The 16797-nt window shown below is 42.7% G+C and overlaps 1 protein-coding gene across 1 annotated transcript in view; it reads right to left on the reverse strand.

Annotated features, from left to right (window-relative positions):
• ADAMTSL1 (ADAMTS like 1) overlaps positions 1 to 16797 on the reverse strand; it is a 447514-nt gene that overhangs the window by 172998 nt on the left and 257719 nt on the right. The window contains exon 4 of the mRNA XM_033173001.1: positions 7808 to 7853. Within this exon, the coding sequence (XP_033028892.1) occupies positions 7808 to 7853 (46 nt within the window). The remainder of the gene's footprint in view (positions 1 to 7807; positions 7854 to 16797) is intronic.

Consider the following 16797-nt stretch of genomic DNA (forward strand, 5'->3'; position numbering starts at 1 on the left):
CACTTTAAATACATGGGGTGGATGCGGCCATTGTCTTTTTGATTCTTTGATGAGAAGCCCTCTGGTTCAGCACCGAAATATCTTTTACAACATTGATTTTTTGTGTGTGTGCATTTGAGGAATTCATAACCTACAGGTCTTTTCTTTCTCTTGAGTGTTTGTTTAATGTCAATACCTATCAACTATTACTCATCCTCTTGGGCATATTTTTCCTACAAAAACATTTTTTACTCTAAAGGTGGCCAGCCATTCCCCAGGTGAACAAAACCCTTTGAATGCAAGCACAAAATGTTAAGTCTTTGTATTTGAAACATAAAACCCAGATTGCCTAAATGTCTCTTGTCCACACATACACAACAACCATTTTTGCCATGACCTTTTACTTGCCCTCACTGTGCTTCATAACGGCAACACAGGTCTGTCATATTCAAATCCCATTTCAAACAATTTCTATTAATCAATGACCTAGAGAAAAAGATAAGATGAATCCCAGATGTGCTTGATGGAAGTAGGGAGGTCAGATTACATGGGACATGAAAGTATCGAGCTTTTAAAAGTTTACTTAGTAGGTTAGATACCAAGATCTTATCAAGGTTTTTATCATAGAGAAGCAGTTGAGAAGCCCCTAAAACAAATTATAAAATATACATATTGTATAGTTACAGGTGGGTAGCCGTGTTGGTCTGCCATAGTCAAAACAAAATCGAAAATTATTTCTAGTAGCACCTTAGAGACCAACTGAGTTTGTTCCTGGTATGAGCTTTCGTGTGCATGCTTCTTCTGAAGAAGTGTGCATGCACACGAAAGCTCATACCAGGAACAAACTCAGTTGGTCTCTAAGGTGCTACTAGAAAGAATTTTCGATTTTGTTTTGACATATTGTATATTTCAGGTTCCCAGAGAGATTAACTATCTACTATCCCCTATAGGATTAGGAAAGGAGATTTCTGAGTGAAGTCTGTGGTATTTTGGTGGGAGATTTGCAGTCAAACCTAACCATGCTAGTTAGTAAATGAAGGAGTTAAGGACCACCGAGTTCTGACTCCTAGAGTTGGCTCAATGAGATCATGCCCCATCTTCTACTGACAGGAGGGAAGTAAAAAAAAATTCCTCTCTCTCTCTCTCACTCACACACACAGTGCAAGCAAGGAGGTCTTCAACTGGGCTCCCTGTCTCAGACATGTGTCTGAGGCTGTTGTGTTGTATTTCAACCAAGTATTTTACCTGCATTATCTTTAAGCTGTTGCTTAAAGGAAAATGCATGACTGTGACCTCAATTAAGTAACTAAATCATTTTTTAAACTCACTTCAGAGTGTGGCCCGTTTGATTGCATGAGGATAGAAGAGGGTGTCAGCTGCTTCTTGCAGCTGAACAAAATAAATAAAAGGTTTAATAGCCTATTCCTATGCTTCATTCATGTGCCTAATAATGGGGCTGAATGCTCTGCTCCTTGGGCTCTCTGCGTGCTAGCCCCACTGTTTTGAAAACAGGCGCTGGCAGTTTGCTAATTGACCCACACATGCGGGTCTGTAGGGGATTAAATGTAATTGATATATCGTATTATTAATTCCCACCAATTTTTACGGTTAGTCCTATTAGCTTAATAAACAGCAAATACTTACAATAGTGCAAGTATTGAGATTAGTCGCGTGGTGGCAACAATATTGTAAGAATTATCTGTCCTGTGCTTTTTCTCCACAATCGCTTGCAAAGCGTCTCACAGAACCACAGAAGGGACCCTGAGGGTCGTCCAACCCCCTGCAATGCAGGAATCTTGACACATGGCTCCCCCCCAATCCAATTTGAAACCATACTGGACCCTGCTTAGCTTTGCAAATGTGCTAGCGGTTTTATTGCAGCACCGCTAGGAGGCGAGAAAAGATATTTGAGGGGGCACCCAGCTCACCACTTGGCCGAGATGAAGCAACCGCTCCTTTGAAGGTGATCAAAGGAACTCTAAGCCAAGGATTTCCAGTGCTCTTCTCCTATAAGATCCTTCCAAACAAAAAGATTCTGCCGAGGAGCAATATACTCGCTAATTTGCAGAGGAGGACATATTTCTGATCCAGCTTCAGCTTCCGTCTTGCATTAAATCATTCTTTCACGATTTGTTTAACTGCCATGGAATATGGGAAGGGGCAGGAGGAGTGTGGTGCTTCGTAAATCAGATTGGCGTTTTCTAGTCATGACTGCATTGGGCTATCTATTTTGAAAAGGATCCAAAATGTGGGGGCAGGTGGAAAGTAAAGGTGACTTTTGGTCTAAGACATAATATGGTTCCCTTGCTCAGGCCATCTGGTTTGTCTTACAAAATTAAGTCTGCAGCATGGAAGATTCAGCGCCTGAGAAGGGAGTCGTACCAGATGGCTTCTGACTCTATGAACTTAGAAAAAGGTATAATCTGAGTATTTAGAAGCATGGAAATTCAGGTCATGTGATGGTTGAGCGGTTCTGTTTGTAGATGAAGAAATAATAAAAGGTTATTTTCAGGAGGAGAGAATTAGTGACATCTTGTCACTAAAAATAGAAAAACCTTTGGCAGCTGAAGGTGAATCTCCAGGAAAGAAAAGGGCCGAAAGAACAGCTTTAAAAATCCATCTTTTATAGGTTTACAATATGGCAGAGAAATCAGCTTTAGAAGTTCCATGCAGCCAAGAAATGTGTGAGTCACTTTTTAAGATTTTGTTTACTTTTCATACCAAAGGGTATATAATAACATAGCAAGTTATAAAAATGTGTCTTTTTCTTTTACTGCGTTCAGGGTCGTTTTTCCAAGAAACAACAAAGGGTATTTTTCCTTCAAAGTTCCAGAATGGTTTCAGACATGTTTAGTTGGGTTTTTTCTCCCCCTCAAGTTTCTACCACAGTTCAGAACACAAATAGATCTTTCTTTCCTCCAAAATAAAAATTTCCTGGCTGGATCCAAAAGCCATTTAAAGAATAAGACTTGGGCTGGCAGAATCATACCAAACAACCATCTAGTCCAGATAAAAGTTCCAGAAGGTTGCCAACTTTTTCACTGGCCTTTGCTCACATGCCTCTAACAGCAGCCTGGCACACATGAGTTTAGCAGCTGGAGCTTTTCTTCACCTAAAAATAAGATTGCTGTGATAGGAGGACAGACAGAAACAGACCTCAGAACCCTTACTCAATGCTTGTAGTCATTACATGAATTTATCCATGTTCATCCCCACAACATATAAAGGTGGAAACAAGACTTGCTGCAGTTACTGTTATTCTCACACACACACACCTTTAAAACAAACTAATTCGGTGTGTACTCCAGAACAATGAAAGGGAACAGCACGGGATCAAAAACTAACTGTAATGGGCAGGATGCGGGTGGCGCTGTGGTCTAAACCACAGAGCCTAGGGCTTGCTGATTGGAAGGTTGGTGGTTCGAATCCCCGCGACAGGGTGAGCTCCCATTGTTCGGTCCCTGCTCCTGCCCACCTAGCAGTTCGAAAGCACGTCAAAAAGTGCAAGTAGATAAATAGGTACTGCTCCAGCGGGAAGGTAAACGGTGTTTCTGTGTGCTGCTCTGGTTCACCAGAAGCTGCTTAGTCATGCTGGCCACATGACCCGGAAGCTGTCTGAGGACAAACACAGGCTCCCTCAGCCTATAGAGCAAGATGAGCACCGCAACTCCAGAGTCGTCCGCAACTGGACCTAACAGTCAGGGGTCCCTTTACCTTTTAATGGGCAGGACTAGAAAATAGAGTTGGAGTTCATGCGAGAGGCATTTGGAAAAAAGTTTCTTGTTAGACTTATCAGGACTTCTTCAGATTGCATTCTTGTTTATTATTATGGTTCTGCAACTGTAACTGCGCTGCATGTTCCCTATGAGAGAAAGGGTTGCATCTCCCCAAAATAGGATTGTCGGGGCAATAAGATGAACCTGGAGAGAAAAATACATGTGCCATATGCAGTAAATGAGAAACAAATGTGTACTTATCACACCAAAAATATGATTGTTTGGAAATTCCCTCAGTGCATACTAGACCTGGATATCTTTCCTTAGTTTCCCCCATTTTCACTGTTAATTTGTCAGTTTGCCCTCCTGCTGTTTTGATATATGCAATGTATATGCAGGTATATTTCACCAGGAGCAGGCATCCCTTTCATCATGAAGACTCAACCATTTCCCTACAGGTGATTTATCTCTCCCTTGGACACTGAATGAGGAGTTGCTAGACTATCTCTGCAGCATGCATTCTGAGAAGGCAACTTCTGGAAAGAGGTTTTTTTTTAAAGGGGGGGGGTTTAGGCAATCTTTCCTACTCTTCGCAAATTGTTTTGCTGTTTGCATTTGTGCAACGAGTGAGCTCGTGTTGAATTTCATGTAGATGCATATCTATAAATCACTTTCCCACATAAAAGCAGCCGAGGAAGTGGGCGATAAAAAATTTAAATAAAACCATACATCCCTCCGCTGTCAAACACAAATTAAATAAAAATTGGAAGACAGGCTAACCAGTAATGAACCCACACTGTTCATTAAAACGACTACGTGGTAAACTGGATTGATTATAAAAGTTCTCCCAAGTTTCCTGGACAAAGATGTTAGAAAGTGGGCTTTTGTAGTGAGGGCACGCCACATTTTCAGCTCCACCTCATGAAACCCCTACTCCTAACCACCACTAGCACCAATGTCTTCCCTAAAAGAAAAAAAAGACTGGAAACAAGACTCTCCTCAAATACATATTTGCATTCTGGACCAGGCAACTGTTAGTTCCAATGACATTACTAGGTAAAGGTAAAGGGACCCCTGACCATTAGGTCCAGCCGCGGACGACTCTGGGGTTGCGGCGCTCATCTCGCTCTATAGGCCGAGGGAGCCGACATTTGTCCGCAGACAGCTTCCGGGTCATGTGGGCAGCATGACTAAGCCGCTTCTGGAGAACCAGAGCAGCGCACAGAAACAGCGTTTACCTTCCCGCCGGAGCGGTACCTATTTATCTACTTGCACTTTGACGTGCTTTCGAACTGCTAGGTGGAGAGGAGCTGTGACCGAGCAACGGGAGCTCACCCCATCGCGGGGATTCGAACCGCCGACCTTCTGATCAGCAAGCCCTAGGCTCTGTAGTTTAACCCACAGCACTACCCGTGTCCCTTTACTAGCGGCCTTTTAAAACATCGTTCATGTGTAGAGGTGCCCACCTGGGACCTCAGGTCACACAGTTCACCCAATATTACATTACAGTCCCCCTGTTTCTTTGGATTTCAACAGCAAGAAGCACCAACCTCCTCTCCACGAAGGAGGAGCTTAAGAGGCTGCTCTGTAACTCTGATTCTATACACATATCTGAAGAAGTGTGCATGCACACGAAAGCTCATACCAAGAACAAACTCAGTTGGTCTCTAAGGTGCTACTGGAAAGAATTTTCTATTTTGTTTCGACAATTCTCTAGACTTGCTTTTGGACAGAGCTATGTGAACTTTTATTTTGAAGAGACACATTTCAAGTGTATTAGCCAGAAGATCGAACCTATCCTAAGAACAACATTTTTTATTTTTATTTTATTAAGGAAAGATTATTCTTTGTGTTGGAAAAGTTCAGCTGCTCCTATAAACAAGGGCTCCAAACTTAGGTGTAATCCCAGCTTCCCAGCAGGGTGATCCAGCAACAACAAACTAATGCAGAACAGCACCCCATGACATTCTGCTTCCTTTGGGGCTGGCAGGAGCGGAGCAGGCAAGGAGCAAGCTGGCCAGTATTGTGCAAAACAAAACAAAACCCGCAAGAGTCTTTTGAATCCCATCGGCTTGGACAGTGCCTCTTTCATTTCTCCCATGCTATATTCCGCGGAGCCACCGTATGTCTCCCGACTTGACACAAATTATTAAGCCTGCTGCTCTCTTCAGTCTCCTGGTGTACCCAAAGTGCCTCGCAGCTGGAAGACAACCCACAAAGCAGCGGGCAGCTTTATTGAATGGCTATTACCTCCAGTTGTTGTCAATGAGGACAGGTCATGGCTAGACTAAAGGGAGATTGCAACGACCCGGAGAGGACCCCAGTGTAATCCTGTGAACAGTAAGGTGGTTTAAACGCCCATGAAATCAAAGTGATTTATGCAGCTGAACCACGCACAACATTGGAACCATCGGCTATCGTGTTCAATGACTGACTGAATAAACACGGGTATACGGGGAGCGGTTGATCTAGTGAAGGAAAGAGATAGCACTTAAAGGTTTTCTGACTATTTAACACAGGGGTTTAACACTTGTTTGACCACATCTGGTCTTGACGACTGGTCTTGCCTCCTGGGGCGGATGGGATTTAGAGTCCAACAATATCCAGATCACCACAGGTTCCTCATTCCTGCAGCAAGAGCACACCTTCCAATATTTCTCTGATGAAAATAGGGACATGTCCAAGTCTGTTCCGGGGGCCTAATCCAGTCCGCCAGTCGTTTTAAACTGCCCCTGTGGCAGTTTATTTCCTGGGGTAAAATCCTAAAAAAACCCTCGACAACTTTGGAGTAAAATCAGGAAAAAAGCTCAACAACTTCAATCCCCCCTCCAAAAAAAGGATAACAACTTTGGTCGGCCCTTTGGTTGGCCCTCACGGCCCTTCATTTCATCAAATCCAACCCTCTTTGAAAGAAGTTTGGACACCACTCATTGCCATCATTTTATTATTTGTAACCTACCCATCTGACTGGGTTGTCCCAGCCATTCTGGGCAGCTTCCAACATGAATAAAAACATAAGAAAACATTAAACATTAAAAACTTCTCTATGCAGGGCTGCCTTCAGGTGTCTTCTAAAGGTTGTACAGTTACTCATAGAATCCTAGAGTTGGAAGAGACCACCAGGGCCATCCAGCCCAACCCCCTGCCAAGCAGGAAACACCATCAAAGCATTCCTGACAGATGGATGTCAAGCCTCCGCTTAAAGACCTCCAAAGGAGACTCCACCACACTCCTTGGATTGGGGAGGGTGTGTGTCACAAAACTTCATACATTTCTCTGATGGATACAGGGATATCCTAAGGGAAAGCGGGACATCCTGGGATCAAAACAGAAACCAGGATGGCTTCTTTAAATCTGGAAAATAGGGACATTTGGAGCGGCTGCAAGAGGGCAAGCATGAATAAGGTGTCCTTCATTCTCTCCCTCCTTCTGCATTGAGGGGGAAAATACATCTGCAAGGAGGCAGGGACCATAAAGAGAGCTGGACCATAAAGAAGGCTGATCACCGAAGAATTGATGCTTTTGAATTATGGTGCTGGAGGAGACTCTTGAGAGTCCCATTGACCGCAAGAAGATCAAACCTATCCATTCTCAAAGAAATCAGCCTGAGTGCTCACTGGAAGGACAGATCCTGAAGTTGAGGCTCCAGTACTTTGGCCACCTCATGAGAAGAGAAGACTCCCTAGAAAAGACCCTGATGTTGGGAAAGATGGAGGGCACAAGGAGAAGGGGACGACAGAGGATGAGATGGTTGGACAGTGTTCTCGAAGCTACCAACATGAGTTTGGCCAAACTGCGAGAGGCAGTGAAGGATAGGCGTGCCTGGAGTGCTCTGGTCCATGGGGTCATGAAGAGTCGGACACGACTGAACGACTGAACAACAACAAAGGAGGAAGGAGTATTGCGCCTCTATGGGGAAAATGTGCCTCTCTTCATACCAACAACACTTCAACTGTAAATATTTGTGTATAGCCCTCATTTACTTGAACGTCACATGCCACTACCAGAGACCTATCCTTTTTTTGGGACAGTTTCCAGAGCACCCATTTGTCACAAACCCAAAATCTTTCCAGATATGTGGATTGCAGTAGCCCCGGCACATAATTACTTACCACGTTGCTGCATGTTCGGTATCTGATATTTCGACCCTCACAGCTCCTGTAGCCAAACGAAAACAAAAGCCACATTACTGCATGTCAATACAGTCAATTAAGTCACTCATTTCCATCTGTATTTTGCCAGTTATATAAATCAGACACAAGACACAATTCTGACCGCTGAATGTTGTCAAGATGTGCGTTCACCATGATACATTTCCTGTTCCTAAATGGAGCAATGTGAAGGAATACATTCCATAACATAAGTTGAGTGAACTTGGAACTCAAAAGGGACTGTAGTCTTCAGATGGTTAAACACCTTTGCTCAAAGATAGTCAATTTATTTATGCAAATATTTGCAGAGCACGCTTTTCATTAAAATACAAGGCAGCACACAACATGTCAAATTACAATGACATCAGTGCATGGCTGCTACAAACTATTTTCCCAATACAGAACCTCAGAATATTGTGGATTTGATATCCCGCTTTTCACTACCCGAAGGAGTCTCAAAACAGCTAACATTCTCCTTTCCCTTCCTCCCCCACAACAAACACTCTGTGAGGTGAGTGGGGCTGAGAGACTTCAGAGAAGTGTGACTAGCCCAAGGTCACCCAGCAGCTGCATGTGGAGGAGCGGAGACGCGAACCCGGTTCACCAGATTACGAGTCTACCACTCAACCACTACACCACACTGGCTCTCAAATCTATAAGCATTTTGCAAGAAAACTGAAATGAATTTGTTGTCTTAGATTCCCATCATGAAAGAGAATCGGTTTAACACTTTTTGAAAGATGAGCATGTTAGTTAAAATTGATAGCCCTGCTGGATCCCCAAAAGAAAGGCTCAAACAGAGATATTTGCTTTACGACCTATCACAGTAGCCTTCAGTAGCTTTGTCTGTGCATTCCAGTTTCTGTCTCCTGTGGATCCTTTTTCCTTTCATAGGCTACAGGTTTTGCCTTCCCATATAATTTCCCTGACTGTATACATTCAGTCGACGTGATCAACAAGTTTGCACCCCGGGGACCAATGCCAGGAATGGAATATTGCTAGGAAATGTATTTGGGGTTCAACAACACCAAGATTATCTTTCAGAAAAAAACAATCACAAATGAATGAAGGTGGATTTGGAATTCCGAATCTGAAACTACACCATCATGGCTACTTATTGTCTAATATCAAATACTGGAAACCTTTCTTCAGCTTTAACTTTCTGATCTGGGCAACTTTAGAATATATACTGCATTTTTCCATGTATAAGATGCCCCCTATTTTTGGGGACTCAAAATTAAGAAAATGCACTATCCGTGTATAAGACAACCCCTTATTTTAAACTTCAAAAATTTAGGAAAAAATATAGTCTTATACACAGAAAAATACGGTACATCTATAGCACCTTTGGTTGGTTGGCCAATATTAGGATCAAAATATATGAAAACTCATATATGACTCTTGAAACAATCAAGTCAGTTTGAAGGATATGTAATAGTGTTAATGGAAGAACAACAACTCAACAACAGCGGTTCCTGAATTGGGTTTCTCCAGATTATGGGAGGGAGACTGAAAAGATATTTATTTATTTTTTAAAAAAACAACACCTTATATATGGGACTATGCCACCTGGCACCTTAATAAGTGCAAAGAGACTGCAAAATGTTACCAGATCAGGGTAAGAATTTTGCAAACGCTGTAGGCTGACTGGAATAAAAGACAGAACAAGGTGAAGACTGATGGCCATCTGCAGATCAGAAACAGAAAGAAAATTTCAACCTAAACATTCCAGTTTCTGACAAAGTCCAAGCGGTTTTCTTTCTTTCTTTTTCTCCTCCCCCCACCATCATTCTGAACTATAGCACGGCCAACATAATGCTTGAGTTAACAGAAGATCTGTTTCTTTTCTAAGCTGTTGCATGCATGGGAAAGCTGACTTTTCTTAATTTAAGAAGTTGAGCATTAAACTAACATAGTTCAATAAATCCAAACCTTTGGAATTAAAAATGTATTTCAGTTCCACACCACGATGGAACACCCTGAGCAACTCCATCCCGCTAAGAAGTATTGCAACAGGTCCTGATGCAGCACAATACAAGAATTATCGTTATTACTTCTTAACCGCCATAAAATATGTATTTTATAATACATAGGAAAAGGAAAGAGAGCCATACATACTAACAATCTGAACTGTATATTGGCAAACCCTCCATTTGTGCCCGTTCAATATGCGTGCATGCGGGCATCGCACTGAACCCAGAAGTGACCTGAAAACGTTACAAAAAGAGGCAGGAGGGGGAGGGGCGGGAGCGGAACGGGGTGTTTGCAGGCTTTTTCAATGGTGTTTCAAATATATGTGATTTCACTGATGCATGTAGTGCCTCAGAAAGTAAACACCCCCCAACAAATGGGGGATTGCCTGTAATTATTGTAACTTCTCTTAAGAAGCCCAATATTCGATCGAAAGAAGAATGGATATTGAAGATGATGGAATATGTGGAGATGGCACAGTTAACCGGGAAGATCAGGCACCAAGAGGACAATATGTTTGGTAGAGAATGGTCTTCTTCTTCTTCTTCTTCTTCTTCTTCTTCTTCTTCTTCTTCTTTGGCAATCCCTCGTAGCCAAGTAAAATTGCTTTCCATAAACACGGTTTTAACAATGAGTCCGTAAGTGACTGTGGAGGCCAATTCTGGATCCACACGTCCTTCCACAGTGGGGACATAGGTTTCCGCGTGGGAGTTGATCACTGTGTGGATTTGCCAAGTGTGCCTTCCTCTTAGCACGTTTCTCCCTTGCGTCCTGAGTTCAAGTATCTTCAAAGCCCATGACACCTTTGGTAAAGGCTGCTCTCCAACTGGAGCGCTCGCAGGCAAGTGTTTCCCAATTGTTGGTGTTTATACTACATTTTTTTAGAGTTGCCTTGAGAGATTCTTTAACCTCTTTTGTTGACCACCAGCATTACGCTTTCCATTTTTAAGTTCGGAATAGAGTAGTTGCTTTGGAAGACGATCATCAGGCATCCGCACAACATGACCAGTCCAACGAAGTTGATGTTGAAGAATCATGGCTTCAACACTGGTGATCTTTGCTTCTTCCAATACACTGATATTAGTTCGCCTGTCTTCCCAAGTGATGTGTATAATTTTTCGGAGACACTGTTGATGGAATCTTCCAAGGAGTTGGAGATGGGGTTTAGAAGTGGTCCACATTTCACAAGCATTAAAGAACACTGTAAGAGTTTAAAACACTGGCAGGATTCACCTAACACTTGTAATTTAAATTAACAAAGGATAATAATAGAGTATAACAAAGTCAGTTAAAGTAATCAGAGGCAGTTAAAAGGGGAAGAATTTTGGAAGCCAGGGGAGGGGTGGCAGGAAGTCCTGGGGTTCAGGGAACTCCATAAAGGTATTGATATTAATATGGTTTTGTGAAAATAAGTGTATGTATCTGTGTGTATATGCATATGTGTGTGTTTAAAAAAACTATATTTTCTTTTTGAAAATTTGAAAATAAAAAAATAAGAATCCCAATATTCGAAGTGTCATAGTATCTGAATTCTAGGATACTATTTTAATCCATGTTGTTGTTTTAATTGGGAAATACAGTAGCTTGATGATGATCCTCCCCCAAAGCGTGGTTGAAGTGAAAGTGCAAACCATCAACTGAACAAAACTCCCGCTAACATCGTGTCCAAATGACTTTGTTTCTCTTGAGCTAATACAGCTCTTCCCTGCAAGACTAATTGCAGTTGTTAACAGTCATCTACAGGTTTTCCACACTCATCAGCCAATCCCCCATTCCCACCACCCTTCTGAGTCATACCCCTCCCCACCCTCTCACTATATGTAAGGGTCTGGTGACTTCTGTTTCAGTGTATCTGAAGAAGTGTGCATGCACACCAAAACTCATACCAAGAACAAACTCAGATGGTCTCTAAGGTGCTACTGGAAAGAATTTTCTATTTTGTTTCGACTATGGCAGACCAACACGGCTACCCACCTGTAACAGCTCTTCAGGCATTTTCACACAGTTCAACTCGGGCACAGATCAGCTTGGCACAGAGCAACCCTTGCCTTCAAAGCTAGGTCTTCATGGGCCCCATTTCTTGCAAATAGGTTTGGCGTGGCGATGGAAATGACCGGGTTAGGGTTTTCTAGTCATTTGTCAAACAGAAGCAAGGGTTCTGTATAAAGTTTCTTAACACCCTATACTATCAATAATATGCTAGAAGCCTGCAGCCAAAGAACAGGCTGGTTAGTTTAAACTGTGACATTCAGTGCCCCCAGCATTGCTTTTAGGTCTTTGTTGCTGCCCACGTAGAGTTGTTGAGTTATAATACTGCAATGAGAGTAGAAGCTGCAATTGGCAGAATACCCTTTAGATTCTAGACCAGAGAATGGGAATCTTTTTCCCCCCTGTAGATGTTTGTTCCGGTGTGGGGTCGTTCTGGTAGCATCAACGGCTTGTCTGCCCCGGGTGCAGGCAACCCATGCTATGCCACTGGCAAGTAGTCATTGGAGGATAGCTAAATGTGGTCTTCTGGCTAAAAAATGATTCCTTACCCATGACACAGATTCTGTTGAAGCTTTGTCTCAATGTGGGACTCCTTCCTGACCCTTGCTATCAAGTCTGTGCCCTAAGGGAGGCTTAGGAAATGGGCCTTTGGGGACTTTTTCCATCTTTCTTTCTAGTAGTCAGGACTTGGACAAAAAAAAAGGGGGGGAATGATGGACAGTTTGAAATCACATGGGAAAATTGAAGTGTTTTATCAGCCATAGTGAAAATGAAACTAAAGAGGTTGTTTCAGCTCAGCTCCACGCTTCACCCTTTAAGATCAGAAAAGCAGGCGAGGAGTAGATAGCATAGGCCTTCTTCTTCCCCTGGCAACCTAAAAAACACACACGCCGAAACATATCTGAGGAATATATTTTTTTCTGTAGCGGTAACAAAATAAACAACCAGCTGGCAAAATGCCAGCAGCAGTCACTGCAGTCAGCAAACTGGCCAGGAAAATCAAAACACAAATCATACCTTTTGGACTGCCAAAGGCACACATATGGGATGCAGTATATGGGGTAATGACCCAAAATGAGAGCAAGACGAGAAGTAGTAAAGCAGGAGACCGAAAACTATTAGGAATTAATACTTTTAGCATAAATAACATTTCCCAAAATCTCAGGTTTTAGAGAGTCAGCGTTTCTGATGCAAATAATTTATCATAGCTGAAATGAACTAAATGCTAGCCTTTGTGTGGGAGGAGAGGTAGATTTGAGCTTCAAATAAATGTCCCTGGGATGAAACACACTCCAAATTACATCAATGTAATTCTAGAGCACTCATAAAAGTCAATAAAGCTGCACTGAATTTACTCCCAATGTTACTGAGAATGTCTCCCTGCCCGCTTAATGTCTGTCATTTCATAGAGTTAAGCAATAAAGACCTGCAGCCCAAGATTAAGTTGGATGGTTCGAACCAAGATGAAAATCCAGACCTTAACATGCAGTGCTGCAGCACCAGAAGCAATCCAACCCCTTTGGGTCTTTGTTCTTCCTGATACGAGCTTTGGACCCCAGGCGAATTCATCAACAAGATGTCATAAAATTACTAATGTGCTTGCACTTCCATGCAACAATGAAAATTTCAAAAATTTAATAACCAGAAGTAACACAGGATGCAAGTGTAATAGAAAAGAGACTTGCAATCACAGAGGATGATTAAGAGTAGAAGCCCAAGCCAGGAGAATCAGCAGCACTCTCATAGTCTATGCTTAACCAGGCTGGTGCTGCAACTTCATTGCAAGTCAGAAAAATGACCACAAGCCAAGCCCTAGTTTTTTAAGAAGGTGGAGGACAGTAGACAAAGTCTCCAGAAGTCTGGCAGTCACCATGTCTTCATACCCCATAATAAATGAATGGATATTGGGACCCATAAACTCTCCTATGATATACACAACATACACAGGCTGCATATTAAACCATCCATGTGTGTGGCACTTCGCAGAGTAACCAAGGAGCTTGCCATCTAAACATCTGAAGAGGAGATGGGGACAAACACTGGCAGAGTGTGCAATTATTTCAATTACTAATACACAGCTATAGGGCGCAGCGGTACAGGAAATAAGAGGTGTGTAACAGTGACCCTTGTTTTTTTACAAGCTGCCCTGGGTTGTTTGCCAAACCGCTAGTTTGGTCTTAGGACTGGAGGATAATTTTGAAACAGGGTAGGGATTTTTTCTACAGCATCTGCTGGGAGCAACATTCTCTTTCTAGAGTGAGATGTGTGCATGCACTGGTTCTGCTGCAGACCCTGGAAGCTGCTACCAATCAGAGCAGATAGTATTTCACAGGAAGGACAAATTATCTGACTTCCCATAAATCAGCTCCTTATATGTCAAGCATAGCTGGATGCATTTTGCAGGCGGCCACATAAATGAGCTTACAATGTACAGTATATCTGTTAAAAGTCAACCCTGCAATTTGAAAATACAGAGACATTCCTCCCAGTCTTTACCATGCTAAACTCCCCTATCCCATAATATCCTGGAGGCAACGGTAGCTGTTTATACGGGAAAAACCATTTGGAAGATATTTAATGCATTATTCATAATTAACATGGTGTAGCGGTCGGAAATTAGGAAAACCACAACCAAGTTACCAGCCATCTCTGAAGGAACTATTAGCGAAATCTACAGACTAAACTGTCTCTGTAAATTGTCTGAAGTTTGTGCGGTTTGGATTCAAAACAAGTACTGGAACTTGATGGTTCAACAAGCCTATCGTCCACAAATAAGAAACAAATTCTCTCTAGGTTCGCTGATGTCATCAGCATCGTGTATATTTGGCCTGCGTTTCTGCCTCGCGAAACTACTGTGAAGGTAGGTCAACAGGTCAGTTTTACAGATGGGAAATACTGTATGTCAGATGATGACTTGCTTACAGTTGGATACCGATGTGCACAAATATGAATCCAGGCAAAAGCCCAACATTCTATCCACTGTATTTCAATAGAACCTGAATGCCAAAGTTCTGGGAGTTCCACGATAGTCAAGAAAAGCCATAGACTCAGCGAGAGGCGTATGCTTTGCATGTAAAAGATCTGAGGTTCAATCCCTAGTAGGAATCCTGATAGGCTGCTTGCAGTCAGTGTTGACACTACTGACCTAGATGGACCACGATGGTCTAACTTCAGTCCATGGGCGTACCCAGCGAGGGGTAGGGGGGGCAGCTGCCCTTCCCAGAAGCAAAAAAAATGAAATGGTTATAAAGTGATAAAACGAAACAAAATAAGGTAGGGCGATGGCGAATAATCCGTTGTTTACCACACTGAAATGGTGTAAAAACCGAGAAGTATCTAGAGCCACCTAGCGACTGGTAGAGGAATCTATGTCAGCCAGCCAGTGGGATTCAAGGGAGGGAGAGGTCTCTAGCGGCCTCTAGCAGAGAGAAGAGGGAATCTTCTAGAGGGGTCTAGTGAGTTCCGCGTCACTATATAAACTGAGCCGGCCGCCGCTAGTTGATCAGTATTTTAAGTGCTTTCCCATCCACCACGGCTACTGTTGAATGATCTTTCAGTACCCTTCGAAGGGTCCCGAATGCCTCAGAAGTACAATGGGAGAGGGCAGACAGACTGGGTTGTGTTTGATGAGCGTCCATCGGAAATTCTTCAAGGAAAATCAGGACTGGATTGAAACGAAAGTTTTGAACAAGTTTTCTTCAAACCCAAGAAAAATGATATTAGTATAAGACATGTAACTAGAATAAAAAAAAATTCAAGCAAATAATTGTAATAACTACCGTAATAAAGCACTGCTATAATTATACATAATTTTCTTAAAATTTTGGTTTCATTCGCCTTTTCCGTGCTGAAATGTCACAACCTGAATGACCATGGCTTGCCCCCCCCCCCCTAGTTTTGATCCTGGGTACGCCCCTGCTTCAGTCTAAGGCAGCACCTTGTGTCCTTTGTCTCCACGACTTTCCTCTATTTCTGCAGCAGCAATTCTCTCCTTTTTAAAGATTGCATTTATATTTTGGGGTGTTTATGTGATTTAATAACAAAATTGCTTATTATTCAGTCTTTATACTGTGAACCATGTTGTGAGTGTTTGTCGAATGAAAAGTAGGATATAAATTGAAACCACAGCAGAGTGGGCGACAAAGACTTCTGAAAAATAAAGTACAAAGCCATTAGAAAAGTTGTTGGCAAGTATTTTAATAGGAGTATTTGTATTGTACTTAAAGACGCAGGTGGCGCTGTGGGTTAAACCACTGAGCCTAGGGTTTGCTGATCAGAAGGTCGGCGGTTCGAATCCCCGTGACGGGGTGAGCTCCTGTTGCTCGGTCCCAGCTCCTGCCCACCTAGCAGTTCAAAAGCACATCAAAGTGCAAGTCGATAAATAGGGGCCGCTCCAGCGGGAAGGTAAACAGGGTTTCCGTGTGCTGCTCTGGTTCACCAGAAGCGGCTTAGTCATGCTGGCCACATGACCTGGAAGCTGTACGCCGGCTCCCTCGGCCAGTAACGCGAGATGAGTGCCGCAACCCCAGAGTTGGACACGACTGGACCTAATGGTCAAGAGTCCCTTTACCTTTACCTAAAGAGTACTTGTTACTCCTGATGCCTGCCAATATTTGCATATTGTTCTGGTTACGTTTGCACCAGCTTGGAAATGGTTTCTCCAATGATTGGGGTTCATTTTTGACCCCTTTCCTAATGACACATAACTTTCCTTTTTTGCAGCTGCCACTTTTTTGAAGTCTTTTTTTTGAAGACTTTTTTGAAGTCTTTTTTGGTATGACAAACCTGGATAATTTGGTTCTATGAATGAACCTGGCCACTTCCATTGTTCACCCCAGCTGAGCTGCATATCACTTAGGAATAAGTTTAAAGCACCATTCTCAGCACAGATTATTGCGGGACACAGCTCCTTTTATCCAGCCACAGTCAGAACAGTCTATTTGCTCCTACTCTCCTCTTCCTGTTCCTTAGATGGTTTATGATGCATAACA

Source organism: Lacerta agilis, chromosome 16 (genome assembly GCF_009819535.1).
Source record: "Lacerta agilis isolate rLacAgi1 chromosome 16, rLacAgi1.pri, whole genome shotgun sequence".
Lineage (NCBI taxonomy): Eukaryota > Metazoa > Chordata > Lepidosauria > Squamata > Lacertidae > Lacerta > Lacerta agilis.